Genomic DNA, 18772 nt, shown 5'->3' with positions numbered 1-18772 from the left:
TCTGCATTAGTAGTGCTTTATCATATTTTATGAATGTCAGCAAAGAGTCTGAATAGTTCCATTGTTTGGGATGGAAAACTTTGTTTTCCCATTCGTGTACACCTGAGGCTCTAAGAATTATTTGAGATCTCACTCCATACCTCATTCAATTCTAGCAGTTGCTACAAAAGAAAACTCACCCTTTGAGGTCATTATTGCTATTGGGCACAACTGTGCCATTTTCTGCATTGTTAGATCTTTGCAAACCCAGTGTAGTTCTTGATATCTTGCATGTGTTCCACAGAATTCCAGTAAAACAAGCAACATTGTTATTTGGGATGGGATAAGGGAATAAATTAAAATATATAAAAATATATGGAGATAGATAGACAGACAGACAGACAGATAGATAGATAGATAGATAGATAGATAGATAGATACCCACCCCTTTTGAAGCTTCCAGAGGACTCAGATCCACCATGTGGAACAGAGCAAGAATGAGCATATAGAGTATTTCCATGCAGGGAGAGTTGGGAAGCATAGTGGCATACCCAACCAAAAGTTCTGATAAAGAAAAGAAAATTTCCCAGATTTTGAGGAAGTAGTTCTTCAGGAGATTTCATTTGAATTCTATGGGGGGTTTTATCAATTTTTGTTGGATTTGATTCTTGATTCTTTCAGTTCCTAAGTTTGCATCCCCCTGAGCATGCATGCACCCAGAAACACCTGCTTCTCCCCAGTGCAGACAGCAAGGGAACATTTCTGGGACACTGGCAAGCTAATGTATAACATAGATCAGCAGGTTCCCATGTAAATATGCCACTGAGCAGTTACAGCTGTTGCCCTACTGGCCTTCACACAATTGTATTCCCACTGTAAGAATGGAGTACAGGAACATATGTTGTAATATTGGCTGCTAGCAGCAACGTGTGAGTGGCAAAGGAATTAAAGCTGTCCTGCAGAAAGTGAGAAGCTATGTGCTTCCAGGCTACAGAATCAGACGTGGGGAACATACCACTGAATCATAATTTAGGCTTAGGTTTAAGTACTGTTTTTTATTATTTTTATTTTGCTTTATTCAGTTTCATGAACAGGCGAGTTATATCTACAAATCCGTACCGGGGGAGCACTGCCAACGGCTACGCCTGTCCAAGTGGAATGGCACTTCATTACGATGATGTTCCCTGCATAAACGGATCGGTAAGAATTGAATTTGCACAGAACAAATGGTTTGCATGTGTTGAATGCATGGACATCTGAAAATTATATTATCTAGAAATGCTCACTGGGCAGTTTCCAAATGAACTCATGTTTTTTTGATTGGGGGTTGCAGGCTCCCCTCACACCTACAGAATAAAAGGGGCATGGGACATATTGTTTGCATTAACCTGCACGTGAGCCAACGTGCATTTAGAAAGCAGTTGCCTGTTGGCGATTTGTTGCCAAGTCCTTGAATATAATACTCACTTGAGGGGGTACTTTTTAGATCACACTGGACCTGGCAAAATTTAGAAGTCGGTTACACCAGGCACTTTTTAATGTCTGTTGAAAAAACACCAAAACCCAAACACTTAGTCCCTGGGGCTGCACTCCAAATGACAGCAGGTACTGCTCATCCCAAAGGAGAGCCACAGTGGTCACTTCCATGTTCTTAAATTGCAGAGCTGATTGTAGGCAGATGTGTAATAGGGTTTAAAATATAGTGGATGCTAACCCATGGCAATATGTGGTCCTCAGGAAGATTACAGGGGAGCTACAGCCCATGTCAGCTCTTAATTTGGGCTGCTGCATAAAGCTCCCACTAAAGGCAAACTCAAGAGAAGTTAAGAGTTTCAAAGTGTGAAATGGACCGGACATCCAGTCCTCCAACATGTCTTAGTAATGTCAGAAAGAAACATAAAAAGCCCCTCTTGGGAACAATGCATGACCACATATGTGGTGAACAGTCTCTGTGTAGTTCTTGGATGTGCTCATGCCATAGTATGAGTAGTGTATTGCCACAGCCAGGATGGGCTAAGGAAGGATATTTGGCAACCAGATTGGTTTCTTTTAAGGTTAATTGAATGAATCATCAGAGTACTGTTGTTGAGCTTTCCATTTTTCTGAAAATTAAAAAAAAAAAAAGAGCTATTGTACTTCTTTTAGCTCAGAATAATAATTCTTCATCAAATAAAATGTGGTGCCAGTATACCAGCAGCTTTTATTCATGGGAGAGGCCTGAAGAAGGAAAAAAGAAAAAAAAACAACCCAGAAAAATACCCCTTAGGCCATATTACTTTTAACAACTCATATGTCAGATGTAATCCACAGACTCATCTGTGTAGCCTGTGAGTATCCCCCTTGTTAACACAGTCTGTTTGTGCCCCCTTGGTACTAGAGCTACCAACTTAAGATGCAGTCCATGAAACAGCGAGGGTGATAGGTTTGCTCATACTGTGGAACATGCTTAGTGCTGAGGCTGTGAGCCACAGGATGCAATGCTCGCTTTCCACACTGTGTCCTCCCCTTCTTTCTAAATAGTTTGACTTAAGTGTGAAAAATAAGTGTGTGTTTGCTAAGCACCCAGGGCTCGCTGCGGTCAAAAGCATTACTAACGTTTTAATTTCACCTAGGGGGTTCTGCATGGCGTATTGTTCACTAACTGCCGAGGTGTATGTGTTGCAGTGGGAACCAGAAGATGGCTTTCCTTCTTCTCGTAGCAGGAACATTGGAGAAGAAATGCTTTATGATAACGCAGGCCTGTACGATAACTTGCCGTCTCCAAAAATCTTTGCGCGCTATCCACCAGCTGACAGGAAACCCAATAGGTTATCTACTGACAAACTCTCCTCTAACCATTACAAATACCCTGTCTCATCCAATCTGTCTTCTGCTCAGTCTGTCACTAATACCTCTGCTGTGGGGAGGGGATCTGGCTCGCAGGTACTGTACTGTTTAATACTTAACAACGCTTTTTATTTGTTGGCTGTTCTGTTTATCCGGTTGTTAGTCTGAAGGGGGCTATTTACATCCCTTAGTGTTAGCACTGAAGTGCTTGGAGTTTAGTTAGGAGCCCACTGACAATTAAACAGGTTTGCAAAGTTATAAATACTGATGTGGAGCTATTGGTACCTGAGAAAGGCTTTCCACACATGTTCTTGATGATTTACAGATTGTAAATAATAATTAAAAAAAAAATTAGATGTGACCTTTCACACTTAACCTGAATGCATGTCTAGCCACCTTCTGGCTCCTTAGGCAGTGATGACTTCAAAGAAAAAAAAAAAACAGCTCAAAAGACAAGTGAAATATGACCTGACTGTGACAGCAAATTTGGCTCTTTAGAATTGTACTAATCTATATATTGTATATACTGTGGTTATATATTTTGTGAATATATTTTGTGAATATACATAAATATCATAACATGATGCTATATATTTACTAAATTATGTTGAATATAGTCATATATACAGTAGTTAATTTATTGACTGCTATTTTCTTCTCCTAAAAAAAAATAAGCCTGTGTCTCTGCTGCTTTCTGAGGGTGGCTTCAGACTTCTGTACCTCAGCTGGAATGTGAAGCTATAGAGCAGATGAAGTCCTTTGTGCTCAGCCTTGTAGCAGATGGGCAGACCCCAGCAGGGGGGCAGAGCAAGCCTTGCCCACAGCCATGCCAGGGACCTTCTCAGAGCCCATAACCTGTCTCCAAAAGCTGGTCATTGGCATAAACCTATGAATGTATCACAGTGATGGGTGATTTTCAGTCTAATGTGACATGGAACAGTTAGTGTTTCCCTTGTATAAAGTACTGGTCGTGCTGCGTGTTAACTCACTTAACCCTTACAGAAATTTCATACTGGAATATTAGAATTCAGTGAAGTTGCAGAATTGGAGGTGCACATGAGGAATAAATGACTGCAGCAGCAAGCTTCTTAGTGCCCTTCCAGTTCAGTCCTCACAAACCTTTGGAAGAAGGAGAAGAGAGCATGGCACAAGCCAAGCCTTGTGCTTGGCTGGGGCATCCTGCATGGGAACACTATAATTAGTCAGGACAGTGTTGATCTTCCCAGGGTTCAGTTCATTGCAGCGAGCCCTCTAAATGGAAATCCCTTGAACAAGAACTGTTCTGTTCCTGGTAATCTTGTGAGCCTGTCTGGCCATTATGAGAGGGTTTTTTAAGTAAGAAAAGCTTTTAATTAGTAGCTAGAGGTTGTTGAAGGGGAAATTGATATGTTAATTCCTAACATTTAAAAATATGTAAAAATTATATTGTTTAAAAAAAAATAAACCTGTGCACCACAAGCATGGCAAGATCATGTAGTAAATAAGAAACAGTGTTGAGGTTTTGTGTGGCAAACCCTGATGTGTTTTTCTGTATGAAATTAACTCTGACAAACTTGTGTTTCAAGAATCTTTGCTGTAAATTTTTTTTTCTGCTTTGCAATGGCTTTCTTAATACCATAAATGCCAGAGTTTTGGAGACATTGATGCCACCAGAGATGGGGAGTTCATCCCTTGTTGTAACCTGTGATTGCTGGCGTGGCTCCTGCTGAGCAGGCAGCTCTCAGAGATGTCATCTCTGGAGGAAGTGCCGTCTCCAGCTCAATCAATGCACTGCATTAAGGCTCTCCAAGCAAGCGGCTTTCTGTCAAGCTCTGCCCTTGATGAAAGGGTGACTATATTGCCAGTGGCACAGGAATAGCTGGAGCCTATTTGTACTTTTGTTTTCAAACAGTTTAAAGGCAAGAAGCCTCCTGTGACTACTAATGGCATCGCCGGAAAAGGGAGAACTTTAAATAGCCAGCCGAAGAAATCCGAAACAGTGTCATGTGTGAAGCGCACTGCGTCTAGTAAGTACCTCTCCTCACTGCTGCCTCATTTGTCTCATGAGTCTCACTTGAGTCATGAGGACACCCAAAATAGCTGTTGTCTTAGCAAACAAGATAAAGAACCATTGTGGTTCTTCTGTATCTGAGAGGGCGGGGAGGAGATGCCCACCAAGACTTTGAATAGGAGATATTGTGTGCATTGGTGACTCAGTACTCCAGACACACCACAAGATAAAAGGGTGTCATGTGGAGAGTGACAAATATGAAACGTGGACCCGTGGCTGCAAAGTCACGAGGACAGCAGGTAAACAAAAAGGGATAATGATTCTTCATTTAGGGCAGAGAGAAATTCTGTATTCCTGTGGGAAAAGGAGGAGGAAAAGCTAGGATAGACATCAGAACATTATGTTGCTCAGAAGTGGACTTACTCTTATCACTATCAAAAAAAGAAAAAGGTATAACAAAAGAAGGAACACAACCACACAGATCAAAAGCTACCTCAGAGAGAGGAAATTTCAAGTGGTGAGTGGCACATTCAGAAAAAGTTTTCCTGGGCAGGTAGATTGTCTAGGAAATTCCTAACAGGGATTACAGGAGAAAAGACAAAAAGGAGCTATAATAATATTTTTAAAATATGGAGTCCAAAGCATGACTTTTTCTAGGGAACAAATAAATGTGTTTTTTTTAATCTCATGCTAAAACTTAAAACATCTTAAAACTTTTTAAACTTTTAAGGAGTCATGGATTTAGTGTCAACAAGAAATTTATGTTAGACTTTAGACTTCAGTAAGTAGCTTTCTAACCATGGAGGTCAGTTGGTACAGAAATAAGTAGTTGTGGAAGTAAAGGCATCTCAGTTACTAAAGACTGACTAAAACTGGTTTAACAACTATTTGTCAGGAATGATTTAATGTTGTAGATTTTGCCTTCAGATGCACAGACAGACAAAGTGATCTCTTAGCTGACCTATTTTCTTTGAGTCTGCAACTGGAGCAGGGGTATAGAGGAGGATGTGATGTTAATTACACCACAGATACATGTGAGCCATGAAATGAAAGCATTTGTATGGAAAACTAAAAAAGAAGAAGAAAGCTCTCCAGAATCAAAAAAGTGTGAACATCTTTCTATTCTCTTATGTCTGGTGAGAAAAAATGTGCTTTCAGCACTTGAAGTAGGGATGAAAACCAGGCAAAAGGGCAAACAGGTAGTTTTTCCTCTCACCCCTCCTAACTAAAAATGAAGGGTTCATAGCTAAAGAGGAGCCTCCTTTTCATCCTTTGAACTATACAGAAAGGCAAGGCCATTTTTCGAAACCAATGTGCTGTAAGCTAATTGGTAAATCTCATATTCCTCAGGTAAATGTAGAGGACAAACTCTCTATCCCATATCATTGCTGTAGCTGTGCTGCAGAACTTGGCAGGAATCATGGATCTCAAGAAAGACCCAGGGGAAGAGGAGTGACAAACCAGTTTCTCAAACCACAACAAGCTTCATGTGATACTCAGTCTCGGGGAATACTTCAGAGATTTACTGTTAGTTTAAACCCTGATTATCTTCAATCTCATGCAGATGCAGAGCAGTACAAATATGGCAAGAATCGTGTGGAGGCAGATGCAAAGAGGTTACAAAGCAAAGAGGAGGAGCTGCTAAAGAGGAAGGAAGCTCTCCGGAATAGGCTGGCCCAGCTCCGAAAAGAGAGAAAAGATCTACGTGCTGCCATTGAAGTCAATGCTGGTATGAGGTGCTTTTTTGTGCTGAATTCTCACCTGAGTAGGCTAAATTATCCAAATAGCTTTGTATTCTGTGCTGAAGACCTGCCACGCTACATGAGGTTTAGTTTTGATGTTAAGTAATACTCTTTAAGGTTTATATTTGCTTTCTATATAGGTAGAAAATGTAAAAAATAAAAATATATATGTGTATATTTATTTTGTGTATGTGTGTGTATATGTACACCTACCTATCAAATGGTACGGATGGGGAGTTCAGACAAGCAGAACATGGGAATAATTTTATTGTGAATGGCTAATTATATTTTCATGATACAGAAAAGTAGCAAAACAAATACTGATTTGAAACTAGACTAAAAATATAGGAAAGGCACCTGAAAGAAAGCATTTACGTTGCTAAACCTTTTACGTGAAAAGTGTTGTAGGTAAAGTACATAGTTTTATTGTGACATCACTGATATGTAGAGACCTTGTTCCTTACTTTTTAGAAAGAAAATAATTTCCGTAAGTGTAAATTTAAACTTCTTATTGAAATAATAAAATTGCTGTGGATGACAGGCAGGAAGACCCAAGTGATTCTTGAAGACAAGTTAAAGAAGTTGGAAGAGGAGTGTAAGCAGAAGGAGGCTGAGCGTGTAAACCTGGAGCTAGAACTGACTGAGGTGAAGGAGAGCCTAAAGAAAGCCTTGGCTGGTGGCATCACACTGGGCTTAGCTATTGAGCCAAAATCAGGAACATCAAGCCCACAGGTATGCAAACACATTAAATATGAAAATCCCACAATCATGGGCTGGGAGTGCTCTGCCTTCTCAGTTCCAGCAGAAATGAGTGGGAACTGAGTTTTTTAGTGGTTTTTTAAGCCCAAGAAATAAGAGCAGAATTAAATGGCTTTCTGTGTTAGTTACATTTTCTACGGCAACAGGGAGCAGGTAGACATGGGAATCACAGGCAGTATGTGTTAGGATAATGTGCAAAAGCTGATGCCTTGATGCTCTCAGTGGTTGTAAAAGTGGAGGAACTGAGACATTGCTCCATCCCAGGGAGATTTAAATGCACGAAGTCATCATGCAGTGATGGAGACCTACTTGTGCTGGTCTCCTGTCAGTCACTGCCACCCTTTGTAAGGGCTGCATCTCACATGTTCACAGTGGAGCTCGGCAATCCCAGCTTGTTCTATAGATCTGCGTCCAAAGCAGCCATCAGAAGGATCAGAGAGGGATGCGTCAATTCCTCTGGATGACCCATAGTTGTTTAATGAAAGAAAAAAAATTTCAATTTTCATCACAGAACACACACACACACACACACACACACACATTGTTTTGTTTCTTTTTTTCTAATCTCTTTTTCATTTACCCATCATTATTGTGAATATGTTTTCTTTAAAAGAAAGATCTGCAGTTCTAAATCTAGATAGAAAATGTTGCCCATGTGACTATTTGGAGGAAACTCAATATAAGCTTTTCACTCTTCATTAGTCTCCAATTTTCAAGCACCGAACTTTGGAAAACTCTCCAATCTCCAGCTGTGATACCAGTGATACCGAGTGCTCAATACCTGTGAACAGTGCAGCAGCTCTGAAGCGACCTCCCTCATCAAACAATTCTCCGTGTCGAGGCCACGTCCTTCGGAAAGCAAAGGTGAGAAGGCTGATGTCTAATTTTCTTTTTCTGTGCTTTTGCATACTTTCTTTAAAAGTCTTATTTAGCCTTAAGAGAATGCCTAAATTATTGGTATTACTACATAAATACTGCTGATTTGGGGGAATCTTTTGCAGAGGAATTGGTAAGTAGTTTGGGAGACAGATTTGACTCTACTCTCATTACATGTTTTTCTCTGTTCCTTTATTGATTTTACATGCAAGGTTAAGTGGTCTGTGGTGTAGACAGTCTATCTGTCCGCTAATCTGTATAGCAGAGAAGTGGTTAAAAGGGCTCTGTTATAGTAAGTGATTGGAAATAACACAAGTTTGGGTCTGATCTTTGCCAGACAGTGCAAGAACAGAATAGCTGTACATTATAATAATCAACAATGTGTTGTGCAAGTATCTACTCTTAATGTACATTTAAAGTAGAAGCGGAATTAATTTTAGTCTCACAAGTACCAGATTGAAATTTGCAGCTCTCTTGTATTCTTAGTTTTCTAACTTCCGTTTTTTAGTTGAAATGGGATTTGTATGACCATTCTTGTGGGCTAAATTTGCTAGCAGCACATAACCAAAGGTGACAGTAATAGCGTTGGACCCAGGCTTTTGTTGATTTTTTCTAATTGTGATTAGAAAAAATGATAATCATAAACACTTGTCTTTCGTGCAGGCTATTTTTTTTTTCAAAACATTGATGTCTTCTGTATTTGGATTTCTTCAAGTAACTTTTGTTACATGTATTCATGGATTATATACGTCTGTAGTGTCTGAGCATGTGCTTGGCACCTAAACGGAATAGATACTGAAAAATCAGCATCTCAACAAATTATTTTATTATTAAATTATTATAATAGAATTATTTCTCCTGCTACAGCTTATGAGAGAACTTTCTCACCTTCCTTCTACCACCTTCCATGGACATCAACTGCTTTGTTCTGCCTGTTAGCCTGATTCATTTAAATTCAACAAAGGATAATTATACTTGCTGCAATAGGTTTCAGTTCAGTTTCTAACTTTGAAGTTTTCTGCTTGTGTTTCAAACCTGAAGAAGGATTTATGTGCTCTAAAGCTTATCTGTATATTTCAATTATACCCTAATCTGTCTCCTAAAGTTATCATCTCTAACTGTACACTTGTTCTTAGATGTGGATGTTAGCACAGCATTACTCAGGGAATGTGGTTTAGCAGAGCACAGTCCTTACAAACAGGAGCGTGGATTTGTGCTGGACAGGCACATTAAATCCAGCCATCTAATCGTTACAGCTGGAGGAATCAGAGCACTATAAAAACCTAAACATTTCTGGTGTAAAGGATACCTTCCAGCTGTAGTACATTTTTTATGCTCAGCATATACCATACAGGAAAAACACTGCCGCATTGTTTCATGTCACTGTACTTTGGATGGCACAACAAGCTGGTCAAGCTCTTTGGTAGAGGAATCTTGGATACAGAATTAGGCTAATCAAAAAGGATATGGAGCAACTAAGCATATTTCCCATGCTGGGAAAAACAACTCAAAGTATCCAATTCAGCTTTGACAGCTTTTTCCTAAAAACTCAGGCACTAAATATTAAGAGTGAAATTTTGCTGAATTAGATAGTTCAACTCAAGCTGTACTCAGCCCATTGGCAGGAGCTGCAGCCAAAGCCTGCTATCAGGTATGGATCTGCAGCACGCCCCACTTTCAGGGGTGGCAGCTGTACATGTGCGGGGGTGGAATTTGGCTTTCAATTCTTTTGGCCTTTTGCAGTTACGAGTGAGCCCAGGCCTTATAGATGTGGCTAAGGAAAGGGCGTCACACGTGAGTATCCCAGAGCAGAACTTGGCTCTCCACGCATGGATGTCAGTGCAGTATGTGGGAGCGAAACGGATTTCACATCTGTGCTTGCGCTTGCATTTTCAGCCCCGGCACATCTCCCGGTGTTATGAGGGAGTTGTATAAGCGTTCAAAATGTCAGATTATGGGGTTTTTTTTTCCCCTGGTATGTATTTGAATGCACTGAATGCTCCCTTCTTGCCCCTTCCTTGCACAGAGGATGCTGAGCCTGTCACCAGCCACCCTTGTGTCACTGCTATTGCTCACGAACCAGCAGCACCCTGTGTCTCCCTGCTGGGACAGCAGGTTTGGAAGCTGTGTCACCAAAAGCTTTCTCCTCTCAGATGCACTGACATGAGAAGAAAATACAGAGAGAAGCAGTAAGACAGATCTAGCATTAAATCTAAGAACTGGCAGGAATTTTGGCATTGACTGTTTAGGACATACAGTATACGTATGCACGTATACACATACATATATTTGGATTTTTTTAACTTTTCTGTTTGTAAGTATCCTTAAATTTTTTTTAGAAAGTAATTATCCAGATTTGTAAGAAGCCAGAAGGCATTTTAATTGCAATTTTGTTAATCTGTACTTGGCTGGAAGTGGAGACTGTATTAAAATATGGAAAACAATATTCTGCATTAGCATTCCTAGAGAAGTAAAATGATCCAAATATCCTTGTGTACAAGAAAAACAGTTATTTAAACATTTCACATATCAATTTAATTTCTAAAACAAAACTGTTATGTAAAACAAGAAAACCGAATTTATTATTTCTGTTTTGTTTTCAAAACTGGTGGGCTGGTGAATGTCAGCAGCTTACATTTTGTTTGTGTTCAGGGACTGGAGAAGAAAAGGAGCTCTCCCAGTTTCCCAGCTCCCAGTCAGGGTGTCAGTGTTGACCTAAACATTCTTTCATTGGTGTGAATCTGCTGGACCAATGGAAACAAAGAAGTTCCTTTTGCACCTGCAAAAGACACTTCTGTTTTCAAGGCTTAATATATATTTAATAGGCTTTTCAAAGTAATCTTGTTTTTATCAACACTGTGTTTTAAATTTAGATTTACCATAATTTGAAAAGTAAAACTGAATATTTAAATTATATTGTCTTTTAATAAAAGCAGCATTTAAATGAAGGAAAGAAACCCTACAAGTTTGGAAACAAAAGAAGTTATTCTCTACCTGCTTCAAACTCACAATTTTTTTTTCCTTCATATTGCTAAAGCAGCCACCAACTGTGATCTTTTTTGTTGTTTTACAACGGTTGAAGAGGTGTCATGGTCATGCAGCTGTTTAGCCAAACTAATGCTCTTATTGCTTTCAGCAGCAGAAACAGCAATCTACATGCATATGTAATGGTTTTCAGCCAGAGCTCTTGAATGTTGTGGAATGAGTGTTAAATTCAGGAATTCAGGTTGGGAGCCAAGTCAGCAGGCTGCCTGCAGAGTGTCTCTGCAGAGTAGATGGGTTGGGGAGGAATGTGCAGTCCCCTGTGCCTTCCTGGCGAGGAGCAGCTGGGCGGTTGGTTGATCCATGGGGATTGCTTGAGCCAGAGGCACCTCCTGCAGATCTTCATTAGTTCCTGATGGCTGTAAGAGTGTGATTCAGGGAGTAGGTACAGTGTGGATGTCCTAAGCTGAGCCCATCCCTCTTCAGCTCTTCTGCTCCCAAGTACTGTTAGGAAATACTGAGGTGTCACTGGATAGCCACAAGTTTTATTTAACTGGGTGTTTAGCTATAGCCACTTATGTGGCAGAATAAATGGCAGTACCTTGCTCAGAGACGTATAAATGAAAGCTTTATAGTTTACATGTTTTGCTGTGGTTGGTAGGTGTCCTTGTTCCCAGCTAACAGGTAGAGAAACTGAGGCACAGATAGGTAAAATGATTTCTTCAGCTTGCCAAGCAATAGCTCAATTTGGATTATGTATAAGGGAAACAAATGCAATGCAGGCTGACTTGTTTTTCTTTACCCTGCCTGTTGGTCTCTGCCTCAGTAAGTTGCTCTTTTTAGCCATGGAAATATGTGTCTGCCATGAATTTCATAATAAAAAAAATTGAAGAGCAGTAAAGCAGTCACTTGGTATCAGCTCTGAGAGATATTGAGGGCTTCCTGCTGTCTCATGCAAATGAGTTAGAGAGCCCTGCTTGCTTAAATCAGCCTCTCCCTTAGCTGAGTGCTTTACACCAACTGTGGGGTGCAAATTGCTCCTGAAGTAGCCCTTGCAGAAAACAAACATGGCTAAAGTTGCTGTATATAGTTGAGGAGGGGTGGAAGCTGTGCACAGACACTATCAGGACATGCTTCTTAGCATTCCCTAATTTGTGGGCTGGATCCAGCATAGTTAATGGAAAAACTGTTATTGACCTCAGCTGTGGCTTAGCAGATCCAATGACATCAGTGAAATATCTTGATTTCTTTAACATTTTCTGTATCTTTTTTTTCCCCCTCTTTCCAGGAATGGGAGATGAAAAATGGAACATAAACGTAGCAAAACCACTCACTTTCCATAAAGGCCTTACCTATTACAGACCAAGACATAGGCTGCAAAAGACTCATCTGAAAGGTCATTTCAAGCGATACAACATAGCAAGTTTTATAATTCTGTTAAGTTAATGGTAGCTTGGCGCTAATTCGCCTGTATTCCCTCTACTGTATTGCTGTGTAACTACGTGTGCCCCTTTTTATTAGCTGTAACTCCTTGTTTCCAACTTCACTGGTAAAGAAAATGAAAACCAAAAAATACCCAAACCAACCATAGTAATTAAAAGTCACAGTTGAAAGTTTACTTTGCTGAAACAGCACAGACCAGCAGTGTTAATTCTATCACATCAGACCACCTGAACACTTCTGAAGATGGTGCCTAAAGACCAGCGCGAAATCGTTAACTCTTACAGGTTAAAACTGACTTTTGAGGTCTGACACGGAGTAAGCTCTTACTCACTAGCAGTCGCTTTGCTGTTCATGTGGCAAAAGAAAACTGAAGAAAGGTAATCACAGAAGCAGCGAGGCTTGCTCTGCTGAGAACGCGGGAGCGCTGCAGTGCCACCATCCTCCGCGCTGCTGCAAGACCGCGGGATGACACGACTCAGCTGTGAGGCATTTTTTGGATACTTTTTAGACAGATGATTTTGTCATTGGGAGATAAAATGCTGCCAACTTGGAAAAAAAAAAATGCTTTTTTGTACGTTCTTTTTATTAATGTTCTGAAGCACCAGTCGTTTTCAAAGGTCACGTTCTTGAACTATGACTCGTTCTTGATTTTTTTAAAAGGCAAACAGGTATTTTTAGATACTGCTTCTTTTCTATGCTTTTTGAAAAAGAAAAAAATAATTGAAAATAATTCTCAACAGATAATGGCAACTCAGAATAACTTATGCAGTCAGTCTTGTTTTGTTTTTTATAATATAGTATTGTTAAACTTGAGTTATAGAACACTGCTGTACTTAGTTTCCTTCATCTTTTCAGACCTCAGCTATTATTTTTGAGGAAGATGGACTGAGAAGGTGATAATTTTCAGGCTCTTTTATAAACAATTTTACAAAGAATTGGGGATTTTCTCAGACATGAATCCATTTCTGTTTATTAGGAAACAGCATCTTGCATTTTAGTCTGTAAAATTATAAAAATCTGGTTTTCTTTGTCTCCATCCATGTCACTCCTGAGAAATTATATGCAGTAAATTGCCAGCTGAAGTCCTTCAAAATCTCAAGATTGGTTTTAAAAACTTGGGAGGAGGGAAACTGTATAATAAGATGGCCTCTTTTAAGTTTTTCTCTGTGTTTTTTTTAAGCCTTTGGAGAGTCTTCAATCTTACTCTCAAGATTTTTTTTCCTCCTCAACTGAGGATTAGAAAATTACTTTAATTAAAAAAATTAAAATACTACTCATATTTTGAGATAATCACAGATGTTAGGGCTGGAGTCTTGATAGTTAGTTAAGACTGCAATTAAAATCACAGAAGTTGGCAAGACAGCAGTTATCAAGGATCACATCCCTTTATAGCCACACCTATAGATTATCTCTTACCTTTAGGAAAGGGTGTGTGCAACTCGTGAGGCATACACTGGGATTCTCAGCTGAGCTGGATGCCAGAGAACTTCCTGCAGGAGTTGGTGGGATTTGAAGACACAAAGCTTTCAAAAAGACCTGATAGCAGACAGGAGACAGGGCTGTGTCCTGCTCCCAAATGCAATTATTAGTGACAGGGATCCCACTGACTTTAGCAGCATAGAAATGGGGCCCAGCATGAAAAAAGGCTTTTTGCCTCTTGGGACTCTGCTTTGTATAGAGTGCTGCAGGAATGCAGATACAGTAGGAAAGCAAATGTCAGTGTGGTTTTCACTGAAAACACAACTTTTTATTACTATTTTAGGTCATCTACTTACTAACTCTATAAGTAGAGGGCACATTCTGTGCTGTATGACTATGGACTAAACAGCATCAAATTCCCACAAATAATAGCAGAAACAATTTGAAGCAAAAGTAAGTTCATTTAGGCTTTTTATTTCAAATTAAGTTATTTATTTGTATATTGCAATAAATATTTAATTTATATCTGTACATATTTATAATGCAAATTAGGCTTCTAGTCAACTTTTGCAATGATGTAACAGTTGCCATTAAGAAGTGGTCCCGCATCAAGTAATGCAGAGTAGTCAAAAGCCAAATCACTTTGTCATGTTTACCCAAAATTGGTATTTTATTTTCCATCCCCTATATCCCATGGAAAAAAAAAAAATTAATTCCTTGGCAAGGACAAGGAATCTATGCCTGAGATAAACGTGTGCACATTTCTGCCCAAGCAGACAGAATGGTGTGGTGCTGGGGCCGTGCACACAACCCCAGCCCTGGTGGTGCAGCCTTCAGCTCTGCCAGAGGTGCAGGTTACCCTCAGCACCTGTAGCACCCTCGGCACCAACAAGGCCTGCTGCAGCAGGGGCTGACAGCAAAATTAAGCATCTTTCGCTCTTCCTCCAGCAAAGGCTCCATAAAACCACCACTGCCCCCAGCCTGGCACGTGCTGTAATTGTATGTCTCTGTTGTATAAGTGCATTGGTACCACTGCAATTTGCATTAGTGTATTCTATATAATGGCCAAGGTTTTGAAAGGAGGAAAGCCAAAAACCTTGGGAAATAACCAAGGTCTATAGACCACGTTCGGTGCTGTGAAATGTACTCTGTTGTCTTGAATAGTACTATTGCTGCACAATTTTTTTATAAAGAGCAACAGAGCTTGTATTTTCACCGTTTTTAGATTTCAGGATCACCAGGCAAACTCAGCCATAGAGCAGCATGACTTTTGTTTTAAAGGAAAACTCTCGTATTTTGAACCATTTCTATGTCTTTTAAGAAAATGTTACACTCGTGCTTCCTCACCAAACACCTGTTACTGTACCAGGTGCTTTTAATTATTTTTTTTAATGGGTAATTCTTTTTTTAATAATTAAAAAAAAAATCATAACTTTGGGGGATCAAAGGTGTTTTTTTTAATGAGATGATTGTGGCAATTTGGTTTTTCAAATGGAGAATATTAATTTAGTATCAAGTTTTGTTAGACACTTTCAAATTAATTGGCCCAGGGTGTATGTTGTAAGATAATGTTCTCATATGAAGAATGTAATTATTTCCTTCTTGTATTTTTTAAAAAACAAAATCATATTTAAAAAAAATCTCTGTGAAAAAAGCATGAAAGAAACATGAAAAAAAAGGTTTTGTTTTATTTTTGTTATTGGATATGTTGGCAGTGCCCATTATAATTGACTGTAAATATAGTCTTTCTACTGTATTTCTCAATGTATTTAAGTTTTTTGACACACATTCATGGAAACTTCTGTTAAAAAAAAACAAAAACACAAAAACAAAAGTCCCAAAATAGACCCACCTTCAAATGTGTGTCTTTGTAGCTTCAGTTAACTTTATGCCTTTCTAGTTTATTCTTCAGAAAATTCTTGCAAAGTGTGAAAAAAGACTGGCACCTGGTAGGTGCAACAGATCCAAGACCATTATTAATAAAGTTACCTGTCAAGAAAAGAAGGGTTTGCGTTGTTGTTTCTTGGTATTTGTCTATATGAGAAGTTGGTGGGACCTTAGCAGGTCTCCCACAAGTGTCAGCCTCAGCTGAGTCCCATTCTGCTGTGCCAGTCAGCTGGACAGTGCTTGGACAGGTTATAATGAATATTTTTTGCTATCAGTTGTGCCCCCATTTAACTGAGCAGTGACCTTCTGCAACTTGAATGCTGTCTGTCTGAGGACTCACTCAGCCATGGAAAGTGGAAGTTCAATGTATTTGGAGCTCATAGCAGCAGTTTCCTCTTGCCTTGTGTGACTGCATCAGTTTGCTTAGATGTCAACTCCATTAATAAATTATGTAAAATGTAAAACATTAAAAATTACCCCTAAAAAATGAAAGTGGATTAAAATCAAACTGAGCTGATTACCAGGCTACTTAAAGATGAATATAGCAGTTCCTTACAGGTGACTGACAGATGACATTGAAAAGCGTTAAGCCATAATTACTCCTTGTTTTTTTTCTTAGATTTTTGCTCTTGTTCCTATTACACCACAATTATTACCAAATGTAGGAAATAGAAAATAACATTTCATTTTCCCAAACTGAGGGAAGCAATATTAGAAAGTAGTTGATTGGTTTCCTTTCTGTAATTAACAGCCTCCAAGATCAGTATGGAGATAAAATAGTTAGGTCCATGTACTACACAGTAACAACAATTAGGGACAAAAATTCAAAACAGCAAAACAAGCAAAAAATAAACACAAAAACACAACAGAAAAAAAAAAAAGCTGCCATACTTCTGTGGTCTAAAATGTAGCAGATAGCTCTAGGCCCTGTCTGAGCTGTACAACTTGCACAAGCAAATGCTAAAAACCAAAAACCACCTGCATTGCTGATACCTCAGTCATCTGCTTTTGGACCTATAGAACATTATTCAAAGTCTGGGCACTGAGTGCTATAAATAAATAAACTCTATAGGTGGTGGTACAAGGGGCATAGCAACCTCTCCAGACAAGAAAAAATACTATTGATCTTACAGTGGGATTCAAGGGGAAAACAAAGATAAGGTCATTCCTGGTGGGGGGTGGGGGGGAATCTTGAGGAGGGAATGGACTACATTAAAAGGTTATAAAAATGGGGGATGAAATAGTCCCTGTCACTAAGAGTACAAACTATAAGGGTGTCAAAATTATTGGGCAGGTTCAAAATAACTGCGCAGAGGTGCTTGCACTCACTGCCCAATTCAGCTACAGAACTTGTCACTGAATTTTACAGATGCTAAAAGCTTATATGGGTCCATAAACAATAAACCAAATTCATGGCAGAAAGTAATTACTGAAGGCTATCAAACACAAAGCTACCTGCTTTGAAGCACAAAGGTCCAACTCCAGGGTAGATGGAGGCTGGAAGCATGTTCTGGTTTAGGGTCTTCACGTGCTTCCCCCTTTTCCCCTGCCATATTGCTGTTGATAAATGAAACTTTCCTTTCACAAAAAATATTTAGTTTTTTCCAACCTTCTATAAAACAATATTTTTTTCAATTTCACTTTTAAAGCAAGCAGCTGTCTTAAGATCAAGGCAATGCAATACTATTCCTTCACAATTTATTAAATAACTGAAAAAAATGAAAGCTTACCAAGGATATTCCTCTTCAGTGATGACAAAGAAATAATTTTACCATTAAATTTTGTAGAATTATAGCACAGTAGGATTACAGCTACATGGTCCCAAGTTGAACATGAGTGAAAATCTTAATTCCTGGTTTAATTATTTATTTTTAAATAGACTGTTAATTGCTGTCACTTAATTATTGCTTAGGATTTTTAACATGCTTTTTAGCATGTACTGCTGATCTTGAATTTTTTTGAGATCAGCTTTTGGTATAATGCTGTAATGGTGAGAATTGATCCTTTTATCACTTTCAAAATACACTGAACAACATCTGTAGCATTTTGCTGCAGCTTTTGAAAGCCATGAGGGTCAGAGTGCAGTATCATTCTCACCACAGCAGATGAATTCATAATAAAGCAAAGCATCTTTCAAGGCATAAATCACAAAAAGAAAAGAAATGGAAGAGAAGTCAGTGTCTTAATGAAAAACAGGAAATAATACTGGCTGGTGTTTGTGCCTCAGAGCATTATTATAGAGCATATTATAGAGACATAATTTATGATGATGTTGAAACCAGTTAAACTACAAAATAGCCTAGGAATTAATATGACTTTGATGAGGACAGCAAAGAAAACAGAAGTGAAGTGATTATCTTAATTCTTTTTTCCCACAGAAATTGGTTTCTGAAGTAAAGTAGCCCTTCAGGTTAAGTATTAAAAAGTTTCATTTGGTGTCTCATTTATGGGAACAGCTTGGCTGTGTTTGTTCTCACTCCTGCCCTTCCAACTCAGGAGCTTTCCTTGGAAAGAACTGTTAGAACATCACTAAAAATAAGCAACTTTAGGGTTTCTTTTAGTTTTGCTTTTATTTATATCAGAGCACTAAATTTTGAAAATGAAATGTTGTCACTTGAGATTCAACAGGCTGCTTTTGTAGAGATAAATTGCAAAGTCTCAGCTAGCCACAATATAGGATTAGAGAACCTAAAATGACAACCACTGAAATGTTTCCTAGCTGAGCTACACAAGTAGGGAAAGCCTCAATCTTCATTTCTGAACCCAGCCTCACATTTAGCATGGTGTGCCACTGGGTAGAGTCATACAGCCCACACCACAAAGTTCCTCCAGCTGCCAGATCTTTCAGAAGGGACCATGAGAAAGTGCT

The 18772-nt window shown here is 39.0% G+C and overlaps 1 protein-coding gene across 4 annotated transcripts in view; it reads left to right on the top strand.

Annotated features, from left to right (window-relative positions):
* Nucleotides 1-16020, top strand: part of AFAP1 (actin filament associated protein 1) — a 117270-nt gene extending 101250 nt beyond the window's left edge. The window contains exons 12-19 of one of the 4 annotated variants that reach the window (XM_064653311.1): nucleotides 1062-1179; nucleotides 2644-2901; nucleotides 4697-4811; nucleotides 6360-6524; nucleotides 7079-7269; nucleotides 7999-8160; nucleotides 9916-9966; nucleotides 12443-16020. In XM_064653311.1, coding sequence (XP_064509381.1) covers nucleotides 1062-1179; nucleotides 2644-2901; nucleotides 4697-4811; nucleotides 6360-6524; nucleotides 7079-7269; nucleotides 7999-8160; nucleotides 9916-9966; nucleotides 12443-12469 — 1087 coding nt within the window. In that variant the 3' untranslated portion in view covers nucleotides 12470-16020. The remainder of the gene's footprint in view (nucleotides 1-1061; nucleotides 1180-2643; nucleotides 2902-4696; nucleotides 4812-6359; nucleotides 6525-7078; nucleotides 7270-7998; nucleotides 8161-9915; nucleotides 9967-12442) is intronic. The other 3 variants (XM_064653313.1, XM_064653312.1, XM_064653314.1) reach the window with 3 other exon arrangements.
* Nucleotides 16021-18772: the final 2752 nt, after the last annotated feature.

Source organism: Pseudopipra pipra, chromosome 4 (genome assembly GCF_036250125.1).
Source record: "Pseudopipra pipra isolate bDixPip1 chromosome 4, bDixPip1.hap1, whole genome shotgun sequence".
Taxonomy (NCBI): domain Eukaryota; kingdom Metazoa; phylum Chordata; class Aves; order Passeriformes; family Pipridae; genus Pseudopipra; species Pseudopipra pipra.
The sequence above is the reverse complement of the archived record's forward strand: the minus strand, read 5'-3'. Positions and strand labels throughout refer to the sequence as shown.